This window comes from Helianthus annuus, chromosome 10 (genome assembly GCF_002127325.2).
Source record: "Helianthus annuus cultivar XRQ/B chromosome 10, HanXRQr2.0-SUNRISE, whole genome shotgun sequence".
Taxonomy (NCBI): Eukaryota; Viridiplantae; Streptophyta; class Magnoliopsida; order Asterales; family Asteraceae; genus Helianthus; species Helianthus annuus.
The window spans coordinates 114,487,681-114,505,744 of record NC_035442.2 but is presented as its reverse complement, the minus strand read 5'-3'; the positions used below and the strand labels follow the sequence as shown (position 1 = coordinate 114,505,744).

General features: G+C 37.7%; 3 protein-coding genes across 3 annotated transcripts; 1 reads left to right on the top strand and 2 right to left on the bottom strand.

Annotated features, from left to right (window-relative positions):
- Nucleotides 1-7,935: 7,935 nt before the first annotated feature.
- LOC110884716 (elongation of fatty acids protein 3-like) lies at nucleotides 7,936-8,969 on the bottom strand. The gene has a single exon (XM_022132432.2). The coding sequence runs from the start codon at nucleotides 8,837-8,839 to the stop codon at nucleotides 8,036-8,038; it is 804 nt and encodes a 267-aa protein (XP_021988124.1). The 5' UTR covers nucleotides 8,840-8,969; the 3' UTR covers nucleotides 7,936-8,035.
- Nucleotides 8,970-10,507: 1,538 nt separating this feature from the next.
- LOC118482871 (RHOMBOID-like protein 10, chloroplastic) lies at nucleotides 10,508-14,547 on the top strand. The gene is made up of 9 exons (XM_035978506.1): nucleotides 10,508-10,793; nucleotides 12,128-12,381; nucleotides 12,454-12,508; nucleotides 12,581-12,661; nucleotides 12,749-12,845; nucleotides 12,920-12,987; nucleotides 13,129-13,227; nucleotides 13,341-13,382; nucleotides 14,166-14,547. Exons 1-9 carry the CDS (start codon nucleotides 10,617-10,619, stop codon nucleotides 14,310-14,312), a joined length of 1,020 nt encoding a protein of 339 aa, XP_035834399.1. The 5' UTR covers nucleotides 10,508-10,616; the 3' UTR covers nucleotides 14,313-14,547.
- An 806-nt stretch (nucleotides 14,548-15,353) lies between these two features.
- Nucleotides 15,354-17,953, bottom strand: LOC118482872 (transmembrane emp24 domain-containing protein p24delta3-like). The gene is made up of 4 exons (XM_035978507.1): nucleotides 17,643-17,953; nucleotides 16,599-16,808; nucleotides 15,638-15,714; nucleotides 15,354-15,563 (listed from the first exon to the last, which is right to left on the bottom strand). Exons 1-4 carry the CDS (start codon nucleotides 17,841-17,843, stop codon nucleotides 15,419-15,421), a joined length of 633 nt encoding a protein of 210 aa, XP_035834400.1. The 5' UTR covers nucleotides 17,844-17,953; the 3' UTR covers nucleotides 15,354-15,418.
- Between the last annotated feature and the right edge of the window lie 111 nt (nucleotides 17,954-18,064).

Sequence of the window (18,064 nt, the reverse complement as noted above, 5' to 3'; positions counted from 1 at the left end):
TGTAACACCCAAAAGTGCGTAAAACAAAAAAAAAGGTTCGAGTATACTCACAGATAGCGTTTAAGTTAATAAACACTGCCTTGGATTGAAGGGAGCGCTGGGAGATTAGCCTGAACGGTTAACGATAGCATAAGCGAAGATCGGTGCGATAAACGGTGAAAAGTGACTAAGTGTCGGATGGTAATCCGATCGGATGGCTATCCGATCGGTTGGCCATTCGATCAGACGTCAATCCGTTTGGATGGTCATCCTATCGGATGGCCATTCGTTTGGGATGGATGAGTTTGTGTATGATGGCTTTGAAGTTTTCATTTTAGCATTTTGAAAACAAAGAAGTGTCTCTACCTTTCAGGTCGTCGATCGAACGGTCGTACGATCGGATAGCGATCCGATTGGCAGGACACTTAGTGAGAACAAGTTCACAGCAGGATGGTCACGCGATCGGATAACTATCCGATCGGGTAGCAATCCCTTGGAAACTGATGATCTTTTAATATTATGAAAATGATTATGTGTTGAAGTCCAAATGTCAAAGGGTCGGATGGTCTTTGATCGGATAGCAATCCGACCAGACGGCAATCCGTTCGACGTTCAGAACTTAGAAAATTTGAAGAACATGTTTAAGTGTGGAGCAAGTGCAATCCGATCGGATGATAATCCGTCCCAACGAATCTGATTGTCTTTGAACTTGATTATTTTGAAAAAGATTGAAAAGTTTTTGCGGTTTGCTCGAGACGATATGACAACGTACTAAACAACGGAACCTCGTCGAGTCCCAAGTCGTCCGATCGAACAGGAATCACCCAAATCCGACCAGTCAACTGTTCTTGACGGTTGTTCATGTTTAATCTGAAATCGGTTGTCTCTTATATAGAACTCAGATCTCAGACTAACACTTCACTATGAATTGAGCAGAAGATCTGTATAAGCTCCAACTCTATCGGTTTTGAGTGCATTGAGTGTAAAAGAGTTGAAAGAAGGTTAGAAACCATCTTTCAATCCTTTTATCCATGGAAACGTTTAGATCTATGCGAAAATCATGTTTAATCCTGTAGAAATCCTTCAGATCTGAGTTATTCTTGGTGGAATGAGGTCAAGACTTGAAGTTCATAAGAACTTCATGATGACGTCACCCTAGAACACCTCAAATCCGTTGATTTCACAGTTAAAAGTTAAGATTCAAAGGTGAGAATGATGAAGAAGTGTGTGTAGATCGTAGAAGTACAAGAATCGCGAGAAATCGAGAGAAAAGAGAGAAAAGATGGTTGGAGTGCGTTGGTCGAGTGAGAGAGCTGTCACATCATAAGTGATGTGACTGGGGGGTATTTATAGGTTGCCAAAAAGGGAAAAGGTGCACAATGTGTCGAATAGGATGGCACCTCGATCGGATAGCCCCTCGATCGGATGGCAATCCAATCGGACGGCCATTCGGTCGATTGGCCATTCGATTGAGTGGCCCCGACAAGTTGTATTTTGGCATTTCGTTTCATGCATTGAGCGTTGCGATGCGGTTAAGCGAGGGTCGATTATGCGATGCGATAGATTAATAATAACCACACAAAAACTATATCTAACATACAATCATCCTAATTAACTTGCGTTTAGCGTTTGCGATTCACTTGCGATAGAGTTGCGATTGCGTTTCGATTGATCACCACCAAATAGTAAGTAAACATGCACAAGTAACACACACACGTAAAACAATATTCAGAATCTACCAATCAAGGTGCGAGCGCGATCGCGATGTGATTAGCGATAAAGCGATAACACATGCGATGAACATCGATTAAACCTCGATTATTAATAGATACTCCACATAATACAACTAATGCGAATAAAAGAAAAGATTCGATCACAAGTCCAGAAGTCAAATCGGCAATTAAGCGAGGAGTGACAGATCGCAATTAGCAATCTTTTCTTCCTTTGACTTTAATCTTGACTTTGTCTTTGACTTTCGTAACACGGGGTGTTACATAAAGTTCGTTGAAGACAAAGTCTGCTGATAGCAAAGGCCTGATCACCCTCTGCTGAAGAAGACAAAGTCTGATGAAGCAAGGTCTGCTAAGGCTCAACAAAGGATAAAGCTCAATTGATGATGAATCAACAGATGTTGTATATCAGAGTTTCCAATGTAACAGTGTTTTAGTCCTAGCAGATGTTAGATGTTGTTAGAAGTTGTTAGATGTCACTGTCTAGGTGACCTCAGCCTAGATTCCGCAGATGTTTGATTGTACTATAAATAGAGGCATGTAATGTTCTATTATTACTTCTTCTTGACATTTTGTACGAGCAAATCAGAGTGATCTTAGGCTGACGGGGAGTTTGTAATTCATGCATACGTAAACTATTGTATTTTACAATCTTTCTGTTAAAGTATCACGATGAAAGCAAATATTCCTTTGTTGTGATTTAAAGTTTATTCTTCCGTTGCATTATTTCCATATTTATCTATCTTCATATATTGTTCATCTTAAACATTCACAACAAATCAAACTCGGATCCTAACAATTGGCACCGGAGCTTGGTTAATCAAATTCGATTTAACAATCAATTTGATATAAAAGATTAGCTCATTCCACTGATATCATTTGTTCGTAGGAACTGAAAAATAGAGTAAAAAGTTTATTCATGTTCAAAGTAGTTTAAACAAAAACTTTGTAAAGCAATCAAAATGTCTCAAAACACACAAGATCCGTATTACATTGGTACCATGTACAAACCCTTGATGCTTGTCAGATCGGAGTATAATATCTGGCAATGTCGTATGGGTCATGTACTTGCACAACATAACACATGTTGCTGGAAATCGGTTATCTTCGGACCACATGTTACGATGGTGCCGATTGCTGAAGATCCCAATGTCCAAGTACCTAAGAGACTTGAAAATTACTTCGAGCAAGATTTACTGAAAATTGAGTTAGATGCCAAAGCATTTAGCATCGTTGCTACGACACTACCTAATGACATCTATGTTGGCCTGTTACATTGTAACAATGCTAAGGAGTTATGGGATGCACTAAAAGAGCAATTAGTGGTATAGAGGAGGTTATTGAAAACAATAGAGATGTTTTGAACCAACAATATGAAACGTTTCATCATGTGAAAGGGGAATCATTAACCCAACAGTTTGAGAGGTTTAGCTGTCTGATTAGTGAATTAAAACTGGTAAACGTTGAGTATGCTAATTCAACCTTGAATAGTAAATTCCTTATAGCACTACCAGAAAAAATGGGATACTGTAGCCTTTATAACCAGAAACTCTGTTGGTTTCAAGGAGATGAGTTTGACTCAGCTTCATCGTAGGCTCCTCAGTTATGAGAGAGAGCTAAACCAGAAAAAGAAGCTACAAGAGTCAGGAAAAGTGGTTGATGACTATGCTTTTGGTAGCACAACACTTTTTGGTTAGGAAGAAACCTCTGGTGGTAGTAAGGATCAGAGTTATGATCATTTCATTAACATAACATCTAGTGGAGCATTCAAATCTGATTCTTACTCACCCAATTATGCTTTTGCAGCAACTGGGGAAAACCAAGTTTCTAACAACTTATCCTTTGAATTAAATGACCTTCAACATTTTGACCCCGTAGATATGGAAGAAATGGATATTTTACATCTCAATAGATAAAGAGCTTTGTGTTAACATAATGCTTAGCTACATATTCGAAAGGTTAGGTATTGGTGATTTTCTTCCAATCAAAATTCCTATCCTCTTGGCTAATCGAAAATTAAACATGCCACGAGAGTGGTTGAAGACGTTCTCATTCAAACAAACCAAACGATTGTACCAACTGAATTCGTCATCCTAGATGATGCTCCACTTGTATTGGGACAACCTTTCATTAAAACCCATCAAGCTTTGCTCAACCAAAAACATCAAGATCTTCCTACTAAACTTGAGGCCGACAAACAAAATTTTAATATAAACAAATCAATGAAATATCCAACCGGCAATGACGACTCCTTGTTGGAGGATGAAGTTGAGCCACCTGATAGGAGGAACAAAAAGACCAATTCGTTGAAGAAGAAGCCGCTACCAACCAAATTGTTTCGGCCATCGACTGCGATGACGAACCAAAGACTAAGCTATCTATTGAAGACCCACGTTCTTTAGAACTCAAGGAACTTCCAAAAGGCTTAGAATACACATTCTTAGACAATAAAGGTAACTTCCCGTCATCGTTTCCTCGTATCTCACTTCTTAAGAAAAAGAAAAAATTAGGCGATCCACAGTTGGTCGTCATATGACCAGTGAGCTTTTCACTATCATTTAAGGTCAATTGAATGCTTTGAAACCTGTAAATCATATACATGGGTGTCGAAAAGGTGTTGGAGGCATGTTATAGACGTTACACAACGTTCAATAGTTCAAAAGCAACAAAAAGAAAAAATTAGGCGATCCACATTTGGCCGTCATATGACCAGTGAGCTTTTCATTGTCCTTTATGTTGCATATAAATACAAGCCATCCCCAGCTTTATTCACTTACCCATTTTGCTCATAACATTTTAGTATACACATTGAATTATTATCTCTCTAGTTCCCCTGATATTCATACATCTAATTAAGTAGAGATCGAAGATCAAATACCAAGAGAAAAAAGTTAGAAGTTTGTAAAGGGAAACCACTATAGTCAGTAGGTTAGGATAGAGGTGATCACTACCTCTTGATATTAGTGAGATGTAGAAGGTGATCACAACCTTTATATTAGTAAAACAAAGAAGGTAGTCACTATCTTGGATTAGTGAAATATTGTAAAGTGACTACTACCTTGATTAGTGAAATGCTTTGTACCGATGATTTCTTGAGTTAAAGATAAATGCATAGTGTATCAACTCATGATTGGAGAATCTGGGAGAGGACGTAGAGGGGATTAGTTAACATTCACTTGAACCTTTATAAACCCGTATAACCTTTAAATGCTTTACATTTACTACACATTATAATTGTATGGTTTCAAACAATGTTAATCCATCCATTGTTAGCGTTTAATTAATGAAAACATTAAGAAAACATATTTATCCCCCTAACTTTATACATGTGTCATTATGGAGTATGAACTATAAGGAGTTTGTAAGTTAATGTCACACCTACAAACCGGGGCGGTGTGAAACGACTTGTATCAATACATTGCAATAGAAAAATAAACTAAGACCTTTAAAGAATGAACGCCTTTCAAACTAAGTGTCTTCAATGATTCCCAATCCTAATGTTCCACCTATTTCAACCGCGTCGTTGCTAAAGATAAAGCCTGAGAAAAACATGTGTAAAAACGTCAACTATAAAGTTGGTGAGTTCACAGGTTTATGTGTTTCAAAGTGAGTCTTTCACAAATAACAAGAGTTTCAAAATACCAAAAAGTTCCAGAAAGCCAAAAGTATCGAAAATAACAATTGTTTCAGAATGTCACACGGTTCAAAGTATCCATTGTTTTCAAAATATCATATATTTTTAAATTCCAAAAGTCCCAAAATGTCACATATTTCAAAATACCAATTTACCCGTGAACCCTAATAGTCTCAAATATATGTATTGTCACAAAGGTCAATATTGTATTTTATTTCTAGTGTCTTAAGTATTGCCATGAAGGTCAACACCATTTCAGGCGTGTAGTTACTATGAGCTATACGATCACGACTTGACTTCATGTCTAAATGGTATGGTCATAAAAGATCAACCGTGCAGTTGGTTTGCCAAGATTGTTTGCAGATCAAATTCTGCACTTAAAAATGTTTAAAACCGAACACGTCAGCTGGTTAAAATTCCACCTCTGCGCACACTAGTATATTGGACTGCACACTGGTATATTGGACCGCACACTCTATTTCTTGGGCCACACACTGATAATTGGACCGCACACTAATTGTTGGGCCGCACCCTTAGATTCTGATGCGCACACTTGCTACTGGACCGCACACTAACTGCTGGGCCGCACACTGACTGTTGGGCCTGGGTCGCACACTAACAATCTGTACACTCCAGATCGCACACTACCAATCTTTACACTCCATGTCGCACACTAACAATCTTTAACCCGTACACAACTATTTTTGTAGAAAAATCGATCAAACTAAATCCCGAAAACTAAGGAATTGTTTCGAAATTCAATTTCTGTTGATTCTTTCCATGAATAATCCTGAAAAACATGCAAATACCACTCAATTCGTCCCAAAACAGATCAAAAACAGAGAATTTTTAAACTTTTTTCAATCTTCAAGCTGTTCTTCGTGTTCTTCGAATCTGTTTGACGTTCTTTGAACCTGCAAACACTTTTTCTTGTTCTTCGATGTAATATCCAACAAACCGAGTCTTCGAAAGACTTCTTAGGCTCTGATACCAATTGTAAGTCCACAAACTATCAATTTGAATATTAAAAAGATGCAATCAAAATTCTTAAAAACTCCTTCACCATTCCCTAAATCTTTCAGTATAATAAATGAATCTACTTCTAGCAAGAATTCTGACAACCATCTTTGGGGGTGTTTGGATCTGCATTATTTGATTCGTTTTGGATCTTCTGATTAACAAAATTTGAAGATAATATGCCTTTCCTCATTTTATTTATTAGTTTTACTTGTTTTGTAGTCAAACACTAACTTCTATTGTTTAATAACAGTTAATCGGTTATTTATTTAAAAATAATTATGATTATTCGATGGCATATATTATTCACTTTACAACAAGTACCTAAGTGTGTTTGGTATGGGGTAATGAAATGGACGAGAGAATGGAATGGATTATTACCATTCACTGTCATGTTTGGTTACCATGTGAAAATAAAATGAATTATTATTATGTATTGTTTGGTAGGCGGAGGTGGCTGTCGAGGTGGCGAGGCGGTGACGGGTTGCGGGTGGAGGCGACGATGGCGTCGGCGGTGGTGGTGGCGAAGATGGCGGGTTGTGGTTTTGGTGATAAACGGGGCAAGAGTGGTTGAAATGAAAAAAAACATGAGGTGATTCTATTGACCAACCAAACACCGCTTTCTTCATTCCCTGTAATGATCCATTCCATTCCATTTTTTATTCCTTTATACCAAACACTAGCTAAATATTTGTAATACACAAGAATCACAAGTTGTAAATCATGTATAAAAACACACTTTATTACATCTTTACAATGCACCAATGCTCTGTCTAGATATGAGCAGTTAAACTTTTTAGAGCATCCACAATAACCGAAAAAACACCAAAAAACGTGTTTAGTTAGCGTCAAATCATAAAAAACACTGAAAACCCACTCAATAACAAAACCTTAAAAACACCTAATAATAATGCCACAGTATCACCAATTTAAATCAAAAAAAAAAAATTGCTTTTTTAATATTATACCCAAACCTCCCACCCGGACCCACCAACTCACACCATCCCCCACCTTTTATTATTTTTTGTAGTTTGTCTACAAAATGGATCTAAAAAATGGAAGCTAAATATGAGTCCCCAATAGCTAAAAACACATTTTCTGCCACATCAGCCCTAAAAACGGGTAAAAATGCCCTATTGGGGCTGCTCTTAGGCCGGTGGATGTGGCTTAATGCCACCCCGACACCTCAGCCACCATAGCGCCTCCGGTTCGCCATCGTCCACACCGCCGAAGTAAAAGGGGGGGGAGCCATCCTCTTCTTGCCAGCATGGTAACGAGCTGATTTTGAGTTGAAAGATGATGGAATGGTCAAAAGGAAGGGGCGCTATAGTTTAGAGGGGCTTTATACCACACCTTACAAGTTAAAGGAAGAGACTTTAAAGCCCCCTGTGTGACGTGACGGTGAGATGACACTGAGGTGGCGTGATAAAGCCTCTAGGGACTTTATACCACACCCTCCACTCTTAGTAGCCGACGCACAAACACCTCATCAGTACATACCAATATACCATACCATCAAACACATCCTCAAATCATAACAGAACTTCGAACATCAAAAGCATAAAAATATAAAAATTCTATAACCAATCATGAAAAATTTATTAATAGTTTCCTCATCCGGGTGCCTTCACATTAGCCGGCGTACAATATCTTTTACAACTCTTATTCCATAAAATCACAACGCTTTCGCCTTATCCTTTCTAGCATAATTCTTAAAATGAAAGTTAACAAAAAGAGCCAAAAGAGAAGCATTAAAAACCGCATTAAAACACCAACCATAAAACCCAGAACAACCCGACCCGGTAAAATGGTAAAACAACATCAAACCCGACACCAAGAAGCTAAACACAAACTGAACAATCTGACAGTTTGTAACCATAACCTTCCACCACGGCCGGTACCCGATAGCACACAACAAATAATAGGCGTACATTAGCACATGAACACTGGCATTGGTAACAAGCGCCACAGGGAACAGTGACTGGGATGTTGCAAGCCACACATAACACATGACAACCACTATTGAATGATGGTACACGTGGAGGAACGACAGCCGTCTATTACTTCCGGAAATTATGATGAGAAAAGTGTCAATGAATTCAACAAGTTTGGAGAAGTAAAAGATGTGGGCCCAGAAGAAGACAGGGCCATGTGGCGGGGTGTGATTGGGTGGGAAGCAGAAGATCCAACGGTGGTTGGGCATTTGAGAGAGGGTGGAGAGGGAGCATCCGACGGCCATGATGAGGGAAAGGATGAGGAGAAAAAGGTTGTGGGCGGCGGAGATGAGGCGGAGGACGGTGGGGGAGACTGGGGTGAGGGGCACGCGCCGGAGGGTGAAGGTGAGGAGGAGGTAGGTGAAGAGGGTTGTGGAGAGGAAGAGAGGGGAGGCGCCCCATGTTTGGTTTGGTTTCCACTCGAAGTTGGTGATTGTTGGGTGGTCGACTAGATAGTAGTGGAGTGTGGAGCGGGAGGTGGCCATGCACGCGCCGCCGTAAGGGTGGGGATTGGTGAGTGAAAGGTGAGGGGATAAGGTGGTGTAGGTGTTGCTGGTTAAGTTATATACCTGCTTACCATACCAGGAAAGGATTAGGTTTCACAGGCCAATTCACCGTACTTGCTTTAAGTGGGCAAATTTTTTTTTTTAACTGCTAGCATTTTCGAGGCATCCACTGGACCAAATGGAATACTCCAAGAATAACTTGAGTCCACCACAAATTCCGGAGATAATCCGGTAACCCACCCGCACGTAGGCACGACGGTGAAATTACCAGTAAAACCCGTTTGGCTCAAGGATCGAACTCATGTTTCTCTGGGTCTCCTATCATTGCCCACCAATGTCTCACTCTGCACCAAGTGAAAGTTGAACTTGCATCTCTCAAGAGAAATGCAACACTTCCACCACTTGATTTAGAGATCATTGACGCTTTAAGTGGGAAAATCACTAATAAATTATTATCTTGGTTATAAAATTTATTTTTAGTTGAGTAAATTGCTATTTTAGTTTACTGATCAAAATTGATACTTCAGTCCAAATAATTTTTTTTGTCATTCTAGTCAAAATAGTTTTGTTCTCTGCCATTTTAGTTCCTGATGTTTTGTCATTTTCATCGACCACCACCCACCCCATCACAACTTTCTATCATCGCCACAACCTGTCTGCACCGTCACCAGCCACTTTTCCGCCACCCACGTCATCAACCAACACCACCGCAATCATCGTAAAACCAACAACCACCGCCATCATCTTCACTGTAAACCAGCACAACACCATCCCCATACTATTGGACCTGCAAAAAAAGAAAGAAAACGTGGTTTGACCAAAATTCACCTAAGTTAACTAAATATTTTGAATGGAGTTAGTGGGTTGAATAAAAATGACAAAAGTCTGGGACAAAAATGACAGAAAACAAAATTGTTTGAACTAAAATGGCAAAAAAAAAAATTGTACTAAAGTGACAATTTTAATCAAACCTCAAGTACTAAAATGATAATTTTCTCTTTTTAATTCAATCATAGTTGTTTTATTTATGACTTTTAATAGTTAAACATAACTCTCTCTTTAAACATAACTCTCTCTTGATTAGTTTTAAAGTTAGTTTGTTTTTTAAAAAAAAGCATTAGATATAGAATTATAAGAAATGAATGAAAATTATATACCTAGGGGATAGCATTCAAAAGTAAGTTGAAAACTCTAAGTTAAACACAAGAGTTGGACAATGGAGTGATGATGGACGCTCTCATTGAAAGTTGAACGTTGGTTTTAGAGTTGATTGTTCAAGTTTTACATGTTTGATAGTAAAGACCGTAATGAAATGAAATGTCATTTCATTTGACGAGGATTGAACCGTTTTCATATATAAATTTTATTATTTACACAATAAGTTTTCTATACGAGCTCTTCTTTATGTGTAATGTAGTAGTTTTTATCATGACTAAACAAGACCAAAAGACTAGCTCATGGGTAGGGGCGGACCTAGTAAGGGGTGGGTGGGCTGGTGCATCGCTTGAAAAAGAAACTTCAGTGTATTTTACGTGGCAAATCCCGCCTACGCACCCCTTGAAAATTTGAAATATATAAATATTTATTTAGAATTTTTTTATTTATTTTTAATATTGAGATAAGAATACTATTTGATTATTTGTTTGGAAGAAACCAATTTTATCTTTGCAACATTTCTTCACGTCGTTTACACTTTGCACTCCAATTTCACCGGATCAAACCTGTAATCAGATAACAAAACCTTTTCTTCACAGCGATGGTTGGTTCATTCGCACCTCAACCACCGGAGTTCTCGGTTTCCGGTCATGGAACCGTTCCCAGACCGTTCCATCTCATCACCAACGCCGCCGCTCTCCGCCTCGGTCATTTCCTCCGCCACAGTTTCCTCACCCATCGCCACCACCTGCGCTCGATTCTACAGTCACCTGTAACGGTATTATCATCTTCTTATTAGATATATTAGAGAGCTAATTGACTTAGGTTCATGAATCTTAGATTAATTTGTGCGTTTCTAAGGGTTCCAATGCGATGTTAGCACTTGATTTGATTTTTAGGGTTTCGACTTGATGAATTTGTGACACATCATGATGTGTTTTGAAGTTGAATTTTGTAAGGTAAATTGTTTGACTTTTGAAGTCAAAGTTCATTTCTTTGTGTTTGCTTATATTAGAATTGAATGTGTATTGTATGTACATTGATCTATGCTATCTAGTAGGTTGATGTTTGGAAGAGGTTTTGGATTACAATGTTGATGCTTGGTAATTTTAAAAAGGCAATCCAAAAAAATAAGTGGGTAGTGTGGAGTAATATCAATTTTGGTTTGTTGGTGATGTGATTCTTAAGGCTCATTATTATGAAGAATTGGGGATTTTGTGTTCAACTGAATTTATAAGAGTTATTCTTAGCTTTGGTTTAAGAGCTAAACGTAGCAAGGCGACCTCAGGCGCAGGGGTCTTCGCTTCAGCCTACATAAGACGCAAGTTTTACTAAAAGCTCACATGAGGCATTTTTTTTTTTTTTTGGCAAAAATTGACCGGGAGGCGTGCGCCTCATGTTAGTACATGGCATATTTTTGTGCAGCAGGGTGTTGTACACCATGCATTTCAGGTTGTACATGTTGGTTATTTATGTACCAAAACATATATAAAGCTTATTTGTGTCTAATTTTGGGTAAATGATGCTAGAAAGTAGAAACCTATAGGAGGGATATAAAAACTTTATATGATAATTTGTGCCTTGCATATGAGAAGTGAGCTCTTTTGTGCCTCCGTTTTAGACCCTGTCGCCTTGGCGCTTCTTGCTTTTCAAAACCAAGTCCTTAGCTTGAATTTTCTTACAATACTTGTTAACCGGAAGCTAGAGGTGTCAATTTCAACCTTTATGGACTGGTTTGGGTTGAGTTCTATCTCAAACGTGTCAAACAAGAAAGAAATTAGCTAAATGGGAATTGGTCAAACAGATTGAAAGTAAGCCAAAGCTTATTTTAAAAGCACATGAGCTCCAAAATTGTTTTATAATTTATTCAAAGATTTAGAGTATTATAATAATATTATTGCTCTTATAGTCACAAATAACACCTTGATTTAAACCTGACACAGCCTGGCTTGTTATAACCAAGGCCCGTTTTGACCCGTTACATGAAATAAGTGAACTCAAAAATATTAGCACCATGATTAATTCCATGTTTGGCAATCAGGGTGAAAGCATCACCATAATGTTTTCTCCGGTTCATGAAAATTTACGAATATGATGTTTCTTGTCAAATAGATTCCTCATCTGGGCCATGTTTATCGGTTAAATGGAGTGCCTTATGAAGGATCACACCAGTTTGAATGGTTTAAGCTTGGGCAATGGCCTCATGATGCGTGGGCCACCACTTTCTCTAGATGCTTATTGTTGTTTAGCGGAGAAGAAAACAAAACCAACTATGGAGACCAAGGAAATGCATACTTAAGGGCTCCCACGAGAGGCCCGGTTAATAACAGGAGATTGACGAATATATTACTTGCCATTAATGTGTTGTAAGTATATACTTGTCACTTATTATATGTTTACACTAATGGTGGAAAAATATTAGTAATTTTTCATTTCAGGGTGTACGTTGCACAAATAGCATCACGAGGGCAGGTGTTAATGTGGGGAGCAAAGGTTAGATCTATTAAAGAATATTTAATTCTATATGTCATGACACTTTTATAACTTATAGATAATTGTGGTTAGATTAATAGTCTGATTGACAAAGGAGAACTGTGGAGGCTGGTCACATCTGCCTTTCTACACGCAAATGTCGGACACCTTATGGTCAGGTTTGAGTTTTTCTGCATCAAGCATTTTATTTTCAATAATATATAAATCTCAGCAAACTAAATTAATTCTTACCCTTTTCAGATTAACTGTTATTCTCTAAACTCCATTGGCCCCACCATGGAGCATCTAAGTGGGCCCAGAAGATACCTCGCAATATATATGACCTCTGCCGTCACAAGTAATATTTTTAATTGTGTATATTATTTTAATTGCAATTTTCATATATGTATGTGTGGTATTTTACAACTATAGGTTCTGCAATGAGTTATTGGTTCAGTAAAGCACCAGCAGTTGGCGCTTCTGGGGCAATTTTCGGACTGGTAAGGTTTTGACCGTTGAATTAACATCTGTTTTAAACTTTTAATTTCTATATTACCTTAATAAATATACATATGAAGCCAATATCTTTATTTTACTTTTTTCAAAGATTTATTTATATTACAAGGTTATATATGTATCAGGTTGGATCTTTTGCCATTTTTGTGTTGAGACACAATAAGATGGTTAAAGGTGGTGTAGGAGACTTGAATCATGTTGCTCGTGTGATCGCCTTAAATATGGTACAAACCTTTGCTTTCTGCAGTTGAAGATCATATCATTTGATAAGATGTGATCTTATAGATTTATTTTCTTAATCTATACACATCAACTTATGTGATTCATCCTCGCGCAGGCTATCGGGCTGTTGTCACAAGGTATCGACAACTGGGGACATGTGAGTCTTTGATCACTTTAGTTTGACATTCCTGTGGTTTTCCATTATTTTAAGTGGCAAAATGGGTGGGTCAGGTAACAAGTTAAAATGGGTAACTTCTTTTTGTAAGTGGTGAATTTTTTAATTTTTTTAATTTTTGGAGGGATTGTTGACGCAAAACAATTTTTTAGTGTCACGCATACATATTCAATTGTTTCGATTATAATCTGATATTTTTTATTAAAACGGTTAAGGAGTTTTATGCATAAACACATCTTGGGAAACTTTCGACCCGTTCAACTGGTTTCCATTATAGTTTGCATGGCCCATTCATAACTACAAGAGTAAAATGCCATTTTCGTCCCTGAGGTTTGGCTACTTTTGCGACTTTCGTCCAAAGGTTTGTTTTCCCGCATCTGGATCCAAAAGGTTTGAAATCTTGTCATTTTCATCCGATACGTTAACTCCATCCTTTTTTAACGTGAAGTCAGGGGTATTTTCGTCTTTTTAGCATTTTTTGTGATAATTAAAGGGTTTGGGCAGGGAGAAAATCAACAGATGTGGATCTTTATTTCTTATGGTGTTTTTTATTATAATAAAAATATGTCTAAAAAGACGGAAATGCTCCTCATTCAATGGAGGAAAATACATAGAGTTAACGAGTCGGATGAAAAGGGCAAGATTTCAAATCTTTTGGATCCAGCTATGGAAAAACAAACCTTTGGACGAAAGTCGCAAAAGTGGCCAAACCTCAGGGACGAAAATGGCATTTTACTCTAACTACAAATATAACCATTGTTGCAGCTTGGAGGGTTAATGGGCGGAATTGCTACATCGTGGCTTATTGGTCCCGCATGGGAGGTGAAATCAACAACTCGTCTTGGAAGAAAAGTACTTGTAGATAAAGCACCTATATTCTCTCTTCCAGGCACAAAACGAGCATCTCATTAATTAATCACAACCGTTCATATTAGCACATTATTTGCAAGTGCAAACCATCTTCTTTACGTATTTATCCACTTGAACAATAGTACAGTTCATCGTTACAGATCATGTTGGAGTTTTACTCATGTACGAAATACCTACTTCGATCTTACTGTATAGTTCATGTTAAAGATGTTGCATTGCTACTGAACAAAAGATTCAACTTTTATGTCAATATGATTATGTCCTGTCTATTTTTGCAGTTAGATGATTTCGTGTATGGTTTTTATTTACAAATAAATGAAATAAAACCGTTAGTCTGTATTATAAACTTTAAAATGATAAACATGGTTTATGAATATGTTACATATATGTCTGCATAAGCGCCATAAATGAGGGGAAAAAAAACAATAAAGGTTAAACAAGTTCAGTGTACACGACCGGTTTCAAGTTCCAAACCTGCCAGTTGAATCGTTAGATTGACAAACCGCCAAAAACATTGTAAAGTAAACCATAGCTGACTTGCTTCGGTTTGGGTGGTTTCATGATTTATTGATACATTATTGGCTAACAAAACAAAGATAATGAATCTACAATGTATGTTACAAGGGGAAACAAAGATTATGAATCTAAACCGCCAGGCGAATCGTTAGATTGACAAACTGCCAAAACCATTGCAGAGTAAACCGTAGCTGACTTGCTTCGGTTGGATGGTTTCAGCGATTTATTAATACATTATCGGCAGTGGTGGATCTAGAAAGTTCGTATAGGGGCAACATTTCAAAGAAAAGGGGTAACAAAATCGAAAAAACGTCAAAATTTTCCAAAATTTACACTACCACCGGAGCGTTAAGGGGTAGCCTCCGCTACCCCTTACTACATGTTAGGTCCGCCCCTGAATTTATCGGCTAACAAAACAAAGATTATGAATCTACAATGTATGTTACAAGAGGGAACAAAGGTTATGAATCTACAATGTACGTTTTAAGGCGTGCAATAACGGGCTGACGACTAAAACACAATGTTACTATCTCCTGTGTCTTGAAAGAAGTAAAAGAGGGAATCTGGTGGTGTAAAGAAATTTTAAATTTATCATAATTGTCAGAAAAATTAAACACAAGCTAATCCTGATTCTAGATTAGTTTCTTCTTTTGGAAGAAGCGAGTCAAGTACCATAGTTGTGCAATAGAAGCAGCAATGCAAATGCTTAATGACAATATACTGTACAAGGCCACTCTAGAATTTGTAGTCTCACTCACTTCTCTTATTTCTGCCTCTCTGCATAACCAAACCACAAATCATTATGACAAACAAACAATTATATATACGGGAAGAAGATTGCAAAAAAGCACCTGCTCTTGAGGTAGAGAAGATTATCATGAATGGCCTCCACAGCTGCTTCAAGCTTTCTCAACTCGAGCTCAACCCCCTATGAAGCAATTAGAGATTAACATCAAGGTGTTAAGAAAGTCAAAAGGGTCGTGTCGACCCGCAAAAATGTGTTTTCTTCTAGTTCTTACAAATAATTTATGTGCTAAATAAGATTGACAAAATTATATCATTACAATACCAGTCTTATCTCTTTTAACAAAGTGATTTTAAGAGGTTTAATTCATTAGAGTTTAAACCCAGCTCGGCCCAGCTGACCTGTTTTGTTTTTTCTAATTTTTTTAGCTTAACCAATCTGACACATAAGAGATAACCTTAACCCAATCAAACCAATAATAACCATAATATCATCGCTTTACGGTTTCTGTGGACTATGGGTATGTGTATGAGTTTGATCCAACGATATAGTTGGCTCAACCCATCATGGTTTTTGTGTAACCTTGTAAGTATTTATACCGGTCAATAATATAGAATATCTCATTGGATTTCCACAAGTTTCGCGGTATCAGCCGTGACCTCGAGTTATGGGCCCATAATTTACTTGTCACTGTGCCAGAACTTTTACACGCTTTAGGACATTCATCTATACATAGTTTTGACTCGGGCCATTAGTGTTTTCTTATGGATCATTGTATCTACAGTGTAACTATTTATATATAAAGATATTCTAAAGCTATAACTTTGAATCTTTATCAATCAACAATAGCCCGGGCACACCATCTTCCACCTCAAACAAAGCCGTTTGAAGGCTGACCTACCTTCATTAACACACATACCACTCTCCTCATATTAAAAAGGTGAATAAAACCTTGCTTGGCTGAATGCCACGCATTCACCATGTGCGCCACAACAGCGGGTCAGATTTTAAAGATTCGGGTCGTAGTAACTGGTAATGCAGAAATTAAGAAGATATAGATTTCTGACCTCAATTTTTTCTTTTCTTGCAACTGACTCCCAGTCTTTTGCTGCTATTCCAGTTCTCCAGTCAATATTAACACTTAAAGCTCCACCTTGATTAGGGTCATCTGCCCAGAAACACACCAGATACTGCCCGGCCTCATTTGTAGTGAATGCAAATTGTCCATGAGTCGCGTTTTCCTTATGGTGAAGGATGTTTCCATAAGGTGATGTGACCTAAGAATGTAACAAAACTCATCATTTACATAAAGTCGTCTAAATTTTTGTTTAACAGGTCATCACTTTCTTGTAGTTTGACATTTCATCTATTGTGACCCGTGAACTAGTTGACAGTATTAGCATTATAATTCAGAAAGTTCAAATGCTCTCTATAGAAGAGAGTATGTTTCGGAGATAGTTGACTGTATTAGTGTAAGTCAAAGGGTTAAGGGAGTTAGTTGGGTTAGTTTGGCCAGCGAAACTGTTAACTAATTCTTAATGAAGAACCCTTCTCAATTAGGTTCTTAATTCAACTCAACCATTGAAGTCCAAACTTGAGTTGTATCAAATAATCTAAGATCATATCAATATGATGTTTGCAAATGTATGTGTATTTTCAATCAACTATATGTCACAACCGTGCGGTGTCCTTGTGAATTGTGAGGACTAGCTATTCTGTTCTACTTATGTCACTTGTTTCACCTTATCATGGACTCAGTGGCCCAAACTCCCGCAGCGAGAAGGGCAAACACTTCTGGTATACACCATTAATCAATCGTTGAAACGCTCTAAAAAGATATATAGAAGTGCAATCCTGTATTTTGTTACACAAATATAACATACCATTTATCACATATCATTTAATAGTTGCTAAATCACATCCTTCACCCAATTCTAATAAACCCTAGCTAGCTCTTGTTAACCTTTTAGATATCATTCATAGATATTTGTCCCCTGAACCCTAATAACAACAGCAATTGCACACAGACATATACCTTCAATTCTTATTTATGAATGAATTAATGCATGCACATGCACATGCACCGACAAATATAAAATAATAATAATAACCTTGGTGGTGATGGAGGGGGTGGGGTGAATATGAACATCGGAGATGACGACGTAATCAGCCAAAACGACGACGTTGTTGTGGATTTCTTCCGTGACGCATTTCCTTCCCGATTTGGGTAAATTCAACCATATGCAATCGCCATTTTCAACCAATAATATTAACATCAACAGCAACTGTACCCTACCTAATTTCTTCCCCATTTTCACCCGAATGAGATCCAACAAGTGTTCGAGGTTTTTGGATCGTTCGCTCCTTTTCTGTCTGTCTTAACAAAATAGTGTTGTTTTTATGTAAAAAATAAAATAAAAAAATCCCATTAAATGATACGGATTTTCATATGGGAAAATTACTAAAATGGCAAAAGATCAAAATCACTTACGAAAATAGCCAACTCATGCCTTTTTAGAATGGGGCATCATGT